The sequence below is a fragment of the Apaloderma vittatum genome, unplaced genomic scaffold (genome assembly GCF_000703405.1).
Source record: "Apaloderma vittatum isolate BGI_N311 unplaced genomic scaffold, ASM70340v1 scaffold4041, whole genome shotgun sequence".
NCBI lineage: Eukaryota > Metazoa > Chordata > Aves > Trogoniformes > Trogonidae > Apaloderma > Apaloderma vittatum.
Genome location: NW_009698365.1, coordinates 80,709 through 95,591, shown reverse-complemented (window position 1 = coordinate 95,591; position 14,883 = coordinate 80,709). Strand labels below are relative to the sequence as shown.

General features: G+C 37.1%; 1 protein-coding gene across 1 annotated transcript in view; it reads right to left on the bottom strand.

Moving 5' to 3' along the window:
• Positions 1-347: 347 nt before the first annotated feature.
• Positions 348-14,883, bottom strand: part of MYOM2 (myomesin 2) — a 79,507-nt gene continuing 64,971 nt past the window's right edge. The window contains exons 29-37 of the mRNA XM_009877978.1: positions 14,531-14,644; positions 13,097-13,184; positions 10,616-10,654; positions 9,897-10,002; positions 6,285-6,448; positions 5,935-5,971; positions 5,793-5,815; positions 4,920-4,975; positions 348-1,401 (exon numbers count right to left, since the gene is read on the bottom strand). Of these exons, the coding sequence (XP_009876280.1) occupies positions 1,060-1,401; positions 4,920-4,975; positions 5,793-5,815; positions 5,935-5,971; positions 6,285-6,448; positions 9,897-10,002; positions 10,616-10,654; positions 13,097-13,184; positions 14,531-14,644 (969 nt within the window). The 3' untranslated portion in view covers positions 348-1,059. The remainder of the gene's footprint in view (positions 1,402-4,919; positions 4,976-5,792; positions 5,816-5,934; positions 5,972-6,284; positions 6,449-9,896; positions 10,003-10,615; positions 10,655-13,096; positions 13,185-14,530; positions 14,645-14,883) is intronic.

The following is a 14,883-nucleotide window of genomic DNA, read 5'->3' as shown; positions in this document are numbered from 1 at the left end:
AAGCTGCTTAGCAATTTGCAAAGCTTCATCTAGGCAGATAAATGGACTTTTATTGAACAGGGAACCTGATCTGAAAAAGCCTGTGCTGCAAACACTCAGTCACATATTGTATGATAGATATGTGAGTAATCTCACTGAATGTTTCGTGATAAGCATATATTGAAATCTTTCCTAGCAGAATATCACTTCACCCATGGAAGAGTTCTGTTCTTCATTTTGGACAGAGGAGAATCAAAGACAAAAGTACCTTACGTGATTGATTTTTACACGTCTTTTGGTATCAGTTTAAGATTCCTTCTTGACCCGTATTGTAAAGAGTATAATGAATGTCACAAGTGCTACCCAGTGACTGTGATTAACCATAATTTGCATTCTTTATTGAAAGTCAAGAGTCTGCATGCTACCAGCTGTGAAATTGTGCAATAAGCAATAATTAAACAATGAAAGAGAGTAAACAGAACTAGTTAGGTGTGATTTGGAGCAGTGAATAGCAAAGGTGACTTTTAAAGTTTTATTAGCACAAAGCAAGGAAAACAAAATACAACCATGTGATCTATGCTTCAATGAGTGAACAGTGAACATTTGTAAAAGTCTACTGAAGACAAAGTCACACTATAAAACGACAGTAGCACTACTAAAGAGAGACTATCCACCAGACTTACAGGATCAGAGGCTTCAAAGCCAAAGGGATTTTGCGTGAAACAAAGCAGGAACTATCTCTGAATATGTATCTAACCACAGTTTGCTACTGTTCCTGATGTTTGGGGTTTTTTGCAGAGGGCTGAGAAGGGTGGAAATGGAGGATTACTGTAGGTTAGTGCAACTTGTCATTGCACTTGGGAACCTGTGGCAAGCATTTGGCTTATTGCAATTTGCTAGTACCATCTTATTACATGTATTTAAAAAGAGATTGTTGCAGTTGTGTACAGCACTATAGCACAGGTAAACTAAGCAAACTCCTAAAATATCAGTTACCCTTTGGACATTACCAGTTAATGTGCGAGACTAACTCAGCTACAGCTCGTGTATTCTGTTTGTCAAACGTAGTATCAAGCTCCGCTACTTACTGGATTTTGCCTTCTCTTCAGGTCCAATGACTTCTTCTGATGGTGGTATTGGCCTGGGTTTAGCAACCTGGCCAGGCTTAATTTCAGGCATTTTTTCACCATGTCTGTACACACTTATAGTGACATCCACTGTTTCCCCACCATACTTGTTCTTGACATGGATGCTATATTTGCCTGAGTCTTCTGAGGTCACTCCCTTGATTGTTAAACTAGCATATTTCCCTTGTTCTAGTGAAAAAGCATAGTGATCATTAAGTTCAAAGGCCTTGTCATTCTTGAACCAGACCACTTCAGGATCAGGATTTCCAAATACAGTACAGGTCAAATTCAGCGTCTGAGGGAGAAAAAAAGAAGTAATTTTGAAGATCAGTCAGATTTGTTTGGCCAGAATGATCTCTGTGTTGTTTTGGGGCACTTCTTATTCCTAGTTAATTAAAGTAAGACAGGTATTATGCTCTTGAGGACTGAAAATTAGAGGTTCTAATATCTTTTTTCTTTGATTCAGTCTTTCCACAGCCTTACCAGTGACTGTGATGCAGTAATAGCCTCAGGGTAACAGTGGCTGAAGACAGTAAGTTGGACTATCATTGCAGTCCTACCTGCAGGACCCTCCTGACATGAGGTTCAGGCAATGATAGGTTTAAAAACATCCTTGAGGTTTCCCTTTACACAGCAGGGAGGAGAATTGAGCAAATCTCTTCTGACCAAGGCCTCCTGAGATTATTGCTTGATATTATATATATATACAAAAAAATCACTTAAAAATAGAGTACATAACATGAATCATTGGACGTTGATTCCAGGTGCCAACTAGCAGAATGGAAATATCTCACATGAATGTCGCAAAAGTGTTACAGGCATGTGTAACGTATTCAGAGAACTAGCAGGCCATCCTGCTAGTTCAGATATTTCCCAAGGACTGAACCAAGATTGATCAAATTTTCATTTTATGAAAATTTATGAAAAAGCCCATAAAATTTTCATGGGTTTTCTTCCAAAATTTTATTTAGTTTCTGCTGAACCCCATTTTGACCACCATACATATATACATGTAAATTTTATGTGTTTAGTTACAATGATGACAGAATAAATGGAATAATCATTTGAGAAGTTGCCTACTTTGTCCGCCTTTACTTGAAACTCATTCTTCCCAAAATTCTGCCCTAGATAATTAAGTGACCTTAAAAATTTCACATATGGACCATTGCATTAGGGTAAAAGAAAAAAGAAAAAAAACTATGAACAACCCAAACCTCATGGTTTTGACCAGAATGCTTCCTTATGTTCCCTTCCCTCAATCTTCCCATTCAGGTTTTGACAAATCCTGACCCAGAGGTAGCAGAGAAAGCCCATCTGTGTGCACAGATACTTGGCTTTTTGCAATATTTTTCTTGAATTATTATGACTGAATAGGTGTATTATAAGCCAAAGGAAAAAAAAAACAGGAAGAAATTTTAAGTGGTTAGAAGTGCTGTATGTTCACAAATAGAAGCAGTCTTGCATCTATATGGTTCCAAAGTTAGAGGGGAATGTGGAAGGAAGATTTACATGCTCTGGGTACAACTTATTGGCAACCTAAGTATGTGAATACTCTCAAAGAAGTGACACGATGTAGGATGTAGAGCTAACTGATAGCCTATACTATAAAATATTTAAGGGAGTAATGATGCAAACATGAAAGTAAAATTTTGGGAAATTGAATGAATGTCTAATAACGAGTTTCAGTCTTACTTTTATTACTTACTTTTACTAAGTCTTACTGTTCTTTTTATAACTCAGGCAAAATTTCATCACTATTTTCCTCAAAAGTGACCTTATTTAAAAGCAGTAATTAATCAAGTCTTAATAAGTTAATATTAAAAACTTATCAGAGAACAAATGTATTCCACAGTTATTTTAGACCATTTGGGCCTGTTCTAATTTATTCCACTATAGATTTGACCTAAAATCATTTATATTCTCTTAAGGAGCACTACCAAAGCTTTGTCTTGTGCCCATACTTTTGTGTAGTTACACCATTCCACTGCATGAGGAAAACTTTTTGCTCTTCTTTTTTTTTCTTTTTGTATAGTTACTTCTCGCACTTATACTTACACAACTCATGAATGGTATCTGTACGTATTTAATTTAGAAGTGATTTTTAAAATTTTACTTCCTTGTGATACATTTTGTTTTGCCTGATTTTGGGAGAGATTTTCGCTTCAAGCACTGAGTTATTTAATCTTCACACAATTAGGTCTCCTTTGAAGGCTTTTACTTCTGGAAATGCACTATGTAGCATTTCTTTAATTTAAGGTTGAAGTTTTGGGGCATGATTGTATGAGGAAACATCAGCTACTCTGTGCATGCACTCGGTGGTAACGCCGTTTCCTTATGGTTAAAATATTTTAAGATGTTCATCACAGAGTGACTTACACCTCCTAAAAAAACAGATTTCTTGCTGTGAGGTGCCTGTTTACAACAGCAAAAAGGCACCTCGCATGAACACCCATTATAGACAAGGGAAGTAATGGGCCAAGAGGAAAATTTTCTGTTCCCAAGTTGAGCAGCTTTCAGCCTCTACCGTGCAAGGATCACCTTCCCCTATCTTTCTGAAGAAACAGCTCCTGGATATTCAGAAAATGGCTAAGTACACAGATAGTTAGAAGAGCTGCGTGCAGCCTCTTATTCTGGTGATAAGAAAGAATGAAAGTCTATCTAGCTCTTCTAGAAGTCAAAAGTAAATGCTTAAGAAAGTATACAAAAATACAGAAGATGAACAATATGATACTATTCCCGGTAGATCTTAGTGCTTTCTGCAATTTTGTTGCTTTTAAACTGCTTATAAGCACAAGATATATTAGGAACACTATATTTAATGGCTCCTGCTGCACTTTGTTTCATAATATTGCCTATTTTCTTTTTTTGGCCCAAATCTATTTTCAGCTAAGGTACTAAGCCACAAATTAATTATGAACCACTTGAAAAAAATGTTCCTTTTGATTCTTTAAAGCCTATAATGACCATGTAATTAGATATTCCTTAGTTGTTGTGCTTCCTCACACCTGTAAGGACCAACAGCAGCTCAAACTAATAGTCTTCTTCTGTCTTAGTATTCAGAGAGTTTGAGATGAGGTTGCACAAAATCCCACTCCACCTTGACAAAAATCCCAGTGAGGAACACCAATCGGTCAGAATCATGAACTTTCATCTTCACCAGTTAACCTGACCTAGAAACAGGCTCTGTGAAGATTTACCAATTTTGACTGTATCTAGGTGTTCAGTTGCTACTGATATCAAAAAAATATTGTATACAGTCTCCTGTAACTATATATTGTAATGGGGCAGTCTGCCTATACAGAGGAAGAAGGGAGATCATCCTGGCCCGAGTAAGTTCTTTAGGTTCCTTTACTCTTACCAGTCATATGTGGTATGATGAAGAATTAAACCTAACTATTATTTCTGTTATAATGGCTCTCAGTGAGTGGCTGCTTCCTCCTGCCTCTTCAGTTTCTTCTACAGGGCAGGAGTGGACTCTCCACTTAAATTGTTCTGCTCAGATCACAGAGCTGAAAGCCGGCCCAGATTTGATTATGCATTTAACTCAGAGCCTCTACATAGTCAGCACAAGACCAGCTCCTCCTGCAGCTGATCTTGCCTGCCCAAGACCTGAATTAGGGTGTGCCTGTATTTACTGTGTCTGTGTTCACTTAGAATTTGCATGTGTCTCAATTAAATGACTACTATTAGGTCGTTTAAATTATCCTCCTTCTGCTTTCAGCTTTTCTGAAATCATCTGCATTCCCTCCCTTTTTCCCACCCAAGCAAACCTCTCACCAGTCAGTATGACTTGTTGACAAAAACTGTCCTTACCTTCCCGTCCATTATAGTAACAACATCAGGCAAACCACCAATGACTTTACCACGATCTAGGATTTAAAGAAAAATAGGTGGGCCATATGAATTTTACATGTCAAAGTTACTCATTTCTTAATGATTTTATAACTTGATGCTATATTAGTCACAACTTCTGTTTGGGTTTATCTTAAAAAAAGTAGGCTCGGGTTAATTAAACATAAAATAATACATTTTTTGTGATATTTAGAGTTATTTCTTTTTAATATATTTTATGGTGCCCTTAGATTTTTAGCAGACATTGTGCTATAGCATTCTAAACCAATACACATAACAACATTGACATTACTGCTGAGCTTGACAGTTTGTGCTTTGGGCAAAGAGCAAAGCAAGGAGGATGCTTTTAGCACTTTGGTGGTATCTAAGATCTAAGGAAAATTTGTTCTGCCACTCTCTTTGTGGACAGAAGAATCTTGTCATTACGAGAGGAATTGATATCAAAGTACCAGAATTTCTACAGTTCATAATAGCAACAAGCTTACCTGCTGTCTGTATCTCAGCAAATACTGTCCAACAGACATTAGCAGGTAATTTTTTTCTTACTAGATAGGTTCCTGTGTGCAGTATCACGAGCTTTCAGAGTTAATGCCCCCTCTGCAGACACAAGAGGCCTGCGGACACTTGCAAAATGTGTAAAACTTCTAGTGTGTTGCCATTGGAATTAAAAACAAATAAATCCACAAATTGCTATTATTTTTGTAGTATTACATGCTAACAGGGGACTTCTGCAGCCACAGAACTCTGAAAACTGACAGCATATCGTGACTGATGCCTTAAAGAGAACACCAGACTACATTATAGAACATCTGATAAAACATGAAATAAACTTACTCTTCTCAGCAAACGCAGCTGCCCTAAAATTGTTGAGAAAAAGAGAAGTACATAATGTTATTAATTAAATTAATAATAAAGTATTTCCTTCTATAAGTAAAGACACTTGTTAAAGCATTAAAATGCAAAAGACAGCACTTACTTGAGTCGCTGGAATTCTGCATATGCATCGTCGAAAGCTGTAACAAAACAATTGAGAGTACATAACTTGCACTTGAGGCTCTGTATAAACATTTAAACATACCCATGTTAAAGCTCTTCTAAAACTCGTACAGGGTTACACAGTAGCAAAATCGGAAAACAACTCCGTGACACCCAGTGTCACTGGTCGTAAAAAGAGATATGAGACTAAAAAATCCTAAGTTAAACAACTACACTACAACTGTTTCTAATCAAAGATTCTCTGGTTTAACTGTAATTCCTCTGATTATTGCCAGTAAATTCTATTTAGTCCATGAAAAATACCATTTAAATATATTGTTAGAAATATACCTTGCCCAGAAAGGTCAATTGTGCGTTTGTAGGATTCCTTGTCACCAAAGATTTCAAAGGTGTAGTTCCCCTTATCCTTCTCAGTGGGTTCAGTGATCTGCAGCCAGGCAACATCCTCTGCACCTCCAATCTTCATCTTTTCACCAGAAGAAATCTTAGATTCCCTGGAAAAAAAAGTAATAGAAATGAGTTTCAACATTCTTTTCATGTATCTTTTCCACAGGAGATCATCTATAAAAAATTACAAAGGATAACGTATTATTCATAAGTAACACATAAATTGCAACTAATGGGAGCAAATTCCCAGAAGGTTCTTTTCTTCCTCGCGGGGCTATAAGGCACTTTGAAACCATTAGCTTGAGCTTTCATTCCACAGATTAATTTGTTCACCCTTCCCTCAGTCTCCTTCTCTCCATATACATGATAATACGCATTTATATGTATATACACATACAGGTCTGTATGTGAAAAAGGTGCATGACCTTAGAGTTCTGTACATTTCACACACACTAACACAGAATCTATCTGATTAGTAAACTAGAGGCAAACAACCTTTTTTAATTAGGAAAAAAAAACTTTACCTCTCACTAACTTCAAAAATCAATTAAGAAAACAACAAGGATCTGCATAGAATGTATTATTCTTGCATATATACCTTTGTGGGTTTTTTAAGAACAAGACAAGAAGCAAATTTCCTAACTGCAGATAATTAATATATGGTCATTTAAAAAACACTGCCATTTTGTTGACTTCACTTACTAAGTTAAGAATACAAGAAACACCGTACTGATTAAATCAGGCCTTCTTCTGGTCCATAACTGTCATGAAGAGTGGAAATAGAAGCTATTTAATGAGAGCAGGCAAACCAGACCACTTTCAATGGTTTGAAAAGAAATTTCCTCTTTCACTCATTAGCTAAAGAAATATTTCTTTTCATCCTTCCTCCCCAGGCATCTTTATCTGGAATTTTTAATAGATGAAGTCAGCATTAGCTTCTCTTTGATCAGTCATTTTATTTGCCCAGACAGGGCTGATTTGGCTTCATAGCCAGAGTTACTTCAATGGAAAAGAGGAGTTTTTACTACTTCCTTTTCTGTAAGATGACTACATTGAGTTCAGCATACAAAATTAGATACCCAGGCAGAAACTACTACATATTAGAAAATACCACATATAATATTCCCCACTGTGCCATGAGTGGATGATGCATGCTAGCTTTAGGACTTGTATTATGTTCCCTGCTGTGCAGCACAGTGGATAATTCAAAGCCAGATACAAATTTACATGGCATATTTCATGATGTGCAGACAGTAGTAAAATAGTAAAAAAAAATATGGATTGTCTAGTCTCTCATTTTTCGTGTTTTCCAAGGAAAAAATTGCTAGAACCACATTTAAAAGAGCAGGGAGCTTTGGAAAGGCTGGGTGAGGTTGTTTGATTGGTCTTAGTCTATTTTAGGTTTAACGACTCTGGCTTATAATCATTGTATTCATGGGAGAAATGAAATTTTATTTTTTCAAAATCTGTCTTCAATGATCTTCAAGACAATCAGCATGTGAGACATTATAAAACCTGAAATATTTGGAGGAGGTGTCTATATGTAAATATAAATGCACACTGATATTTCTGTAGTAGCCATGTAGCATTCTCTAGTTTCATATTTCCGTGAAATGAATGGTGGAATGGACTATCACTTTTAAAACTCAAGCAAATACAGTAAAACATAGAGGCAATAAGATTTCCTTTCACAGAATCAGAGAATCTCAGAATCACAGAATGTCAGGGGTTGGAAGGGACCTCAGAAGATCATCCAATCCAACCCCCCTGCAAAGCAGGATCTCCTAGAGTAGGTCACACAGAACACATCCAGGCAGGTTTTGAATGTCTCCAGAGAAGGAGACTCCACAACCTCCCTGGGCAGCCTGTTTCAGTGCTCTGTTACCCTCACAGTCAAAAATATTTTCCTAGTATTTTTGTGGAACCTTTTATGCTCCGTCTTGGATCCACTGCCCCTTGTCCTGTCATTGGATATGACTGAAAAGAGCCTGGCTCTGTCCTCCTGACACTCACCCTTTACATATTTATAAATATGAATGAGGTCACCCCTCAGCCTCCTCTTCTCCAAGCTAAAGAGACCCAGCTCCTTCAGCCTTTCCTCATAAGGGAGATGTTCCACTCTCTTCATTATCTTAGTTCCTCTGTGCTGGACTCTCTCAAGCAGTTCCCTGTCTCTCTTGAGCTGAGGGGCCCAGAACTGGACACACTACTCCAGATGTGGCCTCCCCAGGGCAGAGTAGAGGGGCAGGAGGACCTCTCTCGACCTACTCGCTACTCCCCTTCTAATACACCCCAGGATGCCATTGGCCTTCTTGGCCACGAGGGCACATTGCTGGCTCATGGTCATCCTGCTGTCCACCAGAATCCCCAGGTCTCTTTCCCCTATGCTGCTCTCCAGCAGGTCAGTCACCAAGCTATACTTGTACATGGGGTTGTTCTTTCCCAGGTGCAAGACTCTACACTAGTCTTTGTTTTATTTCATAAAATTTTTGCTCGCCAACTCTCCAGCCTGTCTAGGTTTCCATCATATTACTATCACATTTACTGAAATAACTTACTGAGCTCAATTTACTGACTACAAAGACTGAGTTATGAGTACAGTTGCGCAAGCAACTTGCTGAAGCATTCTTGAGCTGCCTGAAGGTGATGGTCACTCACACTTCTCTTGTGTTCCTGCCTTCATAGAAATCAAAGGCTGAACAGCATTGCGAAACTAGAACAACATGCTGATAAACTAGCCTCTTGTGTCCAAGTCAGACCAGTTCACTGTGTGTTGTCTTTGTAGGCCATCGAGGAATGTGAAAGTTGAAACCACCCAGAGTTTTAAAATCCTTCCAAACCTTACCTGCGGTTTCAAACAAACGAGGGCCCAATGCAGCAAACCATCTGAACATCCATTTAACTGTATATATACAGATTAAATAGAGTGCCTACAAAGCCAAAGATTAATATAACATGAGGGTAGAAAACTATTGGGAACTTTCAAGTTCATTTCTGGTCATATCCTCAGTTTGAAGTGCTATTATCAAAGTATGTTGTGCCCTATCAAGGATCTTTTCAGAGAAGTGAAACAGAATTAATATTTTGGTTTATTTAAAACTGAATCAGTTTGGAAAAAGCAACAAATTCCTTTCTTAATACAGGCTTTTACTAAACTGTGAGAGCATATCCTTGGTATTCGCCTAATTCTAGAAGAGAATTTCATCCATCTAAAGAAAGGGGCAGCCCTGAATGGGAAACTATGCTTGAATACTTTTCTGTCTTTGAACCAAGCAGATAATATAGTGGAAGACAAAGAGACTTGAGTTCAGTAAGAAGGTGGAATACTGCAGATTATTTTTCCTGGATGTTGCAGCCCTCCTGATAGGTGTTGGACAAGTCTGTTAATTTTTCTCTTCTTGTATGTACTATCTATGTGAAAAAAGAATATGAAGTGCTGGAAAGAGAAATTCATTCATGTGGTCCAGTTTTTAAATGAATGCCACAGAACAGTAGATAGTAAAACATCAAGATGGCGTTTTTTCTCAAATAAAACTGAAAAATATACTCATCTACCTGTAAGACCAGTTGACTTTCATTTCTTCATTGTAGTACTTCAAAAAACATTGAAGCCTTATTCCTTCCTCAGTACAAAGGATCTTCAATGGAGAGGCTGACTTACCTATGTAAAACAGAACATATGCAGATCAAACATGATAGTAGAATGAACAGCAAACAGTCAGAAGGACTATTTGTGCTGTCAAGACAATTGTTCATGTCTCTCAAAGGAGATCTGCTGTGAAAGTTCACTCTGAGTTTATGGCTTTGCTGTCACATAAAAGCACTATGACTAGCAAGATCCAATGTGAAATAATGTCATGTAATTGCTGTGAAACAGTAGAGTCATGATTCCAACCACATGGAAGATTTATTCTTGTGCATCCCCTGTTCTTTCAGTGTAATGTTTCGCAACTTCTAACTGGGAGCAGGATCAGAATCTTGTCCTCTCTGTATCAAAGTTCACCTACTAAGGTGAAGTGGGAAGAAAATTATTGCTACAACGTTGTGACAGTATCTAAACCAAATAAGCCAGGTGGAATAATACTTTGTTCCCTTCTAATAGTGTCAATAAGGAAGGTCAACTGACTATTCAGAAACCTAATAACGTGTCTATAATAATATAAACATCATGACTCTCAGAGATTTCCCACTTAAAATAAAAATTGTCTGCCTCAGGCTCAGATGACTTTTAACATAAAAAACCTACTTGAAAATCCAAGATAGCATGTACTTACCACTGGCTCCGCTCAATGCCAGAATTACATCATCATACACTACAGAAAAAAAAAAAAGAAAGAAAATGTTCCATCAAAATTCAATCAGAATATTGCATTGTTACGTTCAGTTTAATTAAAGAAATATGGGAAATCTTCACATTCTTAGGCAAAGAAAAACATGAAAATTTCAACAGGTGTATAGGAAAAATTGCAGACTGTCTGTGTACAGCATATGAATTCTGTGCTGTGCCACTCAGTATCTCTGCTATGTGTGGAGTGTAGCCTGCTGTCAAATTTTGTCTGTGTATCCCTCAGGCCAGAAGCAATAAAAGGTCATTAAAATTGGATAATTTCAAAGGAGAGTGCAGGAGGAAGAGAAATTATCGCATTCTAGGTGAAAACAGTTTTCACCTGCTCCCTGTAGGATATCATTTGACAAATGTAAACCCCTGCAACAGCAAGTGAAAGAAACCAGGTATCATATGAAGCTTTTGAAATATCACAGAACTGATGGCTTTGCAAAAGAGAAGAACCCTGGAGACAAGGGCAGAAGAGCAAAAAGTTCTTTCATAGCAGAAGAATCCTATGCAGAGTCACTGTGTAACATGGAAAGAAATAAAGAAGCACCATAATCTGAAGAAAGCATATTCAAGACTGAAGAAAGCATATTCAAGGCTGAAGAATTTTTTATGAATAGGAAAGACGGCGAAATGCACGAAGTTCAGAAAATACTACTTGTATATTTGTTCTGTATTGATTTGTATCTGCACATTTTTTGTCTCTGTTAAAATAAATCATAATTCAATTCCATAACCCTCTTCATATTCCAGTATGCTTCAACTGGCATATTGATATGAGGATATGAATTGCATATTATATATACTTTACATTACAGGTGTCTGGGAAAATGGAGTTATATTACCTACACTCTCTGTATCAGATGTTATTTCTGAAAGAAAAATGGTCAGAATTTATGCAGAAGAAAAATGCCTGAGACATTATCAAGAGATGATACAGCCTTCTGAGGAAAACCACAGATTAAGAACTCATTCTCATATCCATTTTTTCCTCTTATTTCAGGTACTTCCCCAACCTGCTGAAAAAAATAGTAAGATCTTTGGTAAACTGAGTTAATTTCTGAATATGTCTTTCTCACTCTATTAGGACCCAGCAAAAAATATTCATTATTTGGGCCAAACGTGTACATGCAGGTGGGACAGATCCAGGTTCATTTTAGCCTAGCTGTTGGGACTTAAGCAAAGAAGCCCAGGAATGTTCTGTCTACCAAAACTGAGTAAAAATCATTTATGTTGGCAACAGATTAGTCTTTGCTATAGACTCAGAAGTAAACTAACTTCTTTTTTTATGGAACAAATTTAGAATTACAGTTGCTCACTGTGATATCTGATCAGATATGAAACCTTGTCTAAATATCTACTATGATCAGTGCATTTCAGACTAGATTCTCCTATCTCTTCATCTGAATGCCAGTGCATTTTGAGCTTTAACTAGCCTGCCCCATACAATACAGAGTCTTCCAGGGCCTCATTCATGCTAAACTTCTCTGTTTATCCTTTATGTTTCAAAGCTAACTCCATCATTTAGGAGGTCCACTGTTCGGTTTAATGCTGCAGTTCTTGTAGTTTTGCTGGTTGACAATTTCAAAGCATTCTGGACCCTCAGAATTAGACATTGTGAATTCTCTAAACAGGCATTTCACTGTACATTTACAGAACGGTCTCGCTGTTCCTAAAGAATAGTCTCTGCAATCTGGAAGGACCCCTGACCATAAGATGGAGAACTACTGTACCTTTTGTTTATTCCAGTGGACAGGATATCCCTTGTCTGAAAATCCACAGACTGTCTGTGTATATATCAAATGACAGGAAGGGAGGAGGTAGTTAATGATGCGTTGGATAGTGTGGGACCTGAGCATGACATAAATGATACGGAAGGCACCATTACGCATGATGGAGCCCCTGCTTTCCTAGAGATGGTTGAACACCTGCCTGCTGATGGGAAGTGGTGCATTAATTCCTTATTTTTCTTTGCCTGTGTGCACAACTATTTACCTTTTAAACTGTCTTTATCTCAACCTGTGAGCTGCCTATGGGGCTTTACCCACAAAACAGCTTTACAGTTTTATGGGCAAAAAAACTCAGTCCCCACTGACTGACCCACACCAATAAATTCAACGTTTCAGTGCTTTAGGGTTGTTTGTTAATAAATTTGAGAGAGAGAGAGCTCTCTGCAAAAGATCTTGCATAAAAACTTTTCAGTTCTTGACTGTCAGAGTGCTAGAGAATAATCATTACAATGCCCAGCACTGCCTTTCCTAAACTGGTGTTCTGCAGTTCAGGTCTCCACAACACAGGAAGAGAATTGAAATGCAAAGGACTCCAAAAACATTTGTTAACTTGATATTTGCAAGGTTAGATCTCTGATACTTCTTGAGAACACGTGGAGATAATTATTTCATTATAGTAAACCAAATGTTACCTTTTCCTGATAATTCAAGAGAAGATACATCATGACCTCTATCATCTGATAGCGTAGCCTTATAAACTCCTTCATCTTTTCGAGATAGCTACAAGGAAAACACAAGATGTTTACTGACAAAATTGATAAAAAATACAATATTTGCTCAACCTCTGTATGATTTTCTAAATCAAAAATATACGTTGTACTGCATTCTGGTTAAATAATCTTACCACAGATGAGATGGAAACTATGAGTGGCTTACGCATGCTTTTTTATGGAGCTGTAGTTTGTTCTTAAGCTTAAAAATTTCAGTTCAATTCCCTTGAGAAACCATTTTATTTTCTTGTTCCAAAAAGGCAAACAGGATTGATCCTGGTCAGTAGAAATTACAGAGAGTGTAGTAAGATGTAACAGAGGGTAACTTCAACACCCACAAACTTCAAACTTTTCTTAAAAATTATTACTTTTGTGAATCAAACAATGTCAAGCATAATAACAGATCTATATCCTTTAAGTGTCAAATATCAACTCAGTAGATTTTTCAAGATGCAACTGTAGTCAAATTACAACTATAATAATGAATATATAGCTAACAATAATAATATAGCTAAATAATGAATTCATTACCCATAGAGATTTTACATTCTAAAACCTAACACAGTGATACTGCAGCAAGGGGTTTGTTTTGGGTGGTTTTATTTCAATTTATTTTAAAACCTGAAAGAAAATGTATAAATATTTTCACATAGATTGGAGGTTATTTAATTGAGTCTTAGGCTTATACAAGCTTACAAATAAGTAAATAATAGTAGAAGAATCCTACAATTTAATGACAAGTAACAAGAGCAATTCAAGACAAGCAAAAACCGCCCTCCCAAGAATAAGTCTACTGAAGTCACTGGAAAGTAAGTATCCTCTTGCAAGTGAAATGAAGGAAGGAAGTTAGAAGACTATGGAACCAAAAAATTAAATAAGTAATTAAATGGAATCTACATTATGCTGAAAGCAGAAAACTCAATCCAAGGAGCTTTTGGCACTTGACAAAGGGAGCAACTATGAAAGCTAAGGCTTCAGACATAGGTTAGGTTATCCTGTTTGCATAAAGATAAATCTTAAAAAGCTATATACCTCAAACTTATTCATTTTAGGCAATAACACTGAAACACTGTGAGAAATGAGGTGCTTGAACAAACTCAAAAATTAAGGAGCAATAAGAAAGAACAAGATAGCATTCACCTAAGAACACTAAAGCAACTTAAGTGTGAACATGAGTTGATAACAAAAATATACTTTTACTAGCATTAGTTACTCAGCAGCTAATTTAAGGTAGAAAATATACTTTTCCTTAAAAAGTTTCACAGAAATCCTGATATCTGGTTTAGTGCTCTGCCTGGCAAATCTATAGCGTATCAAGGAGAAGCTGTCATTTCTAAACAGTAGATGATACCATACCCTGGGGATACAGAGCTGACATTCTTCCTTCTGCAGATCAGGCACCTCATCAACATCAATTCCAGAACCATCCTTATACCACTTGAAAACAGTCTCCTTCTTTGTGTTTGCCACCTGTACAACAGAAAACATGCATAAGCCTGACTAAGGCCTGAAGAGAGGTATTGTACTGGAGATAGTCACAGAGGTACCTTCAACATAAGAAGCTGGGGGTTTTTTTTACAATATGTGTCAAATAAAGTTAAGTAACCAATTTCAACAAAGTTCTACTATGCATGTCTTAGTCTTATGGTATTTATTCGCAGCACGGAAGTGGTCAGAAGTATACAGCTTACAGCTTCAGAGGCATTCCT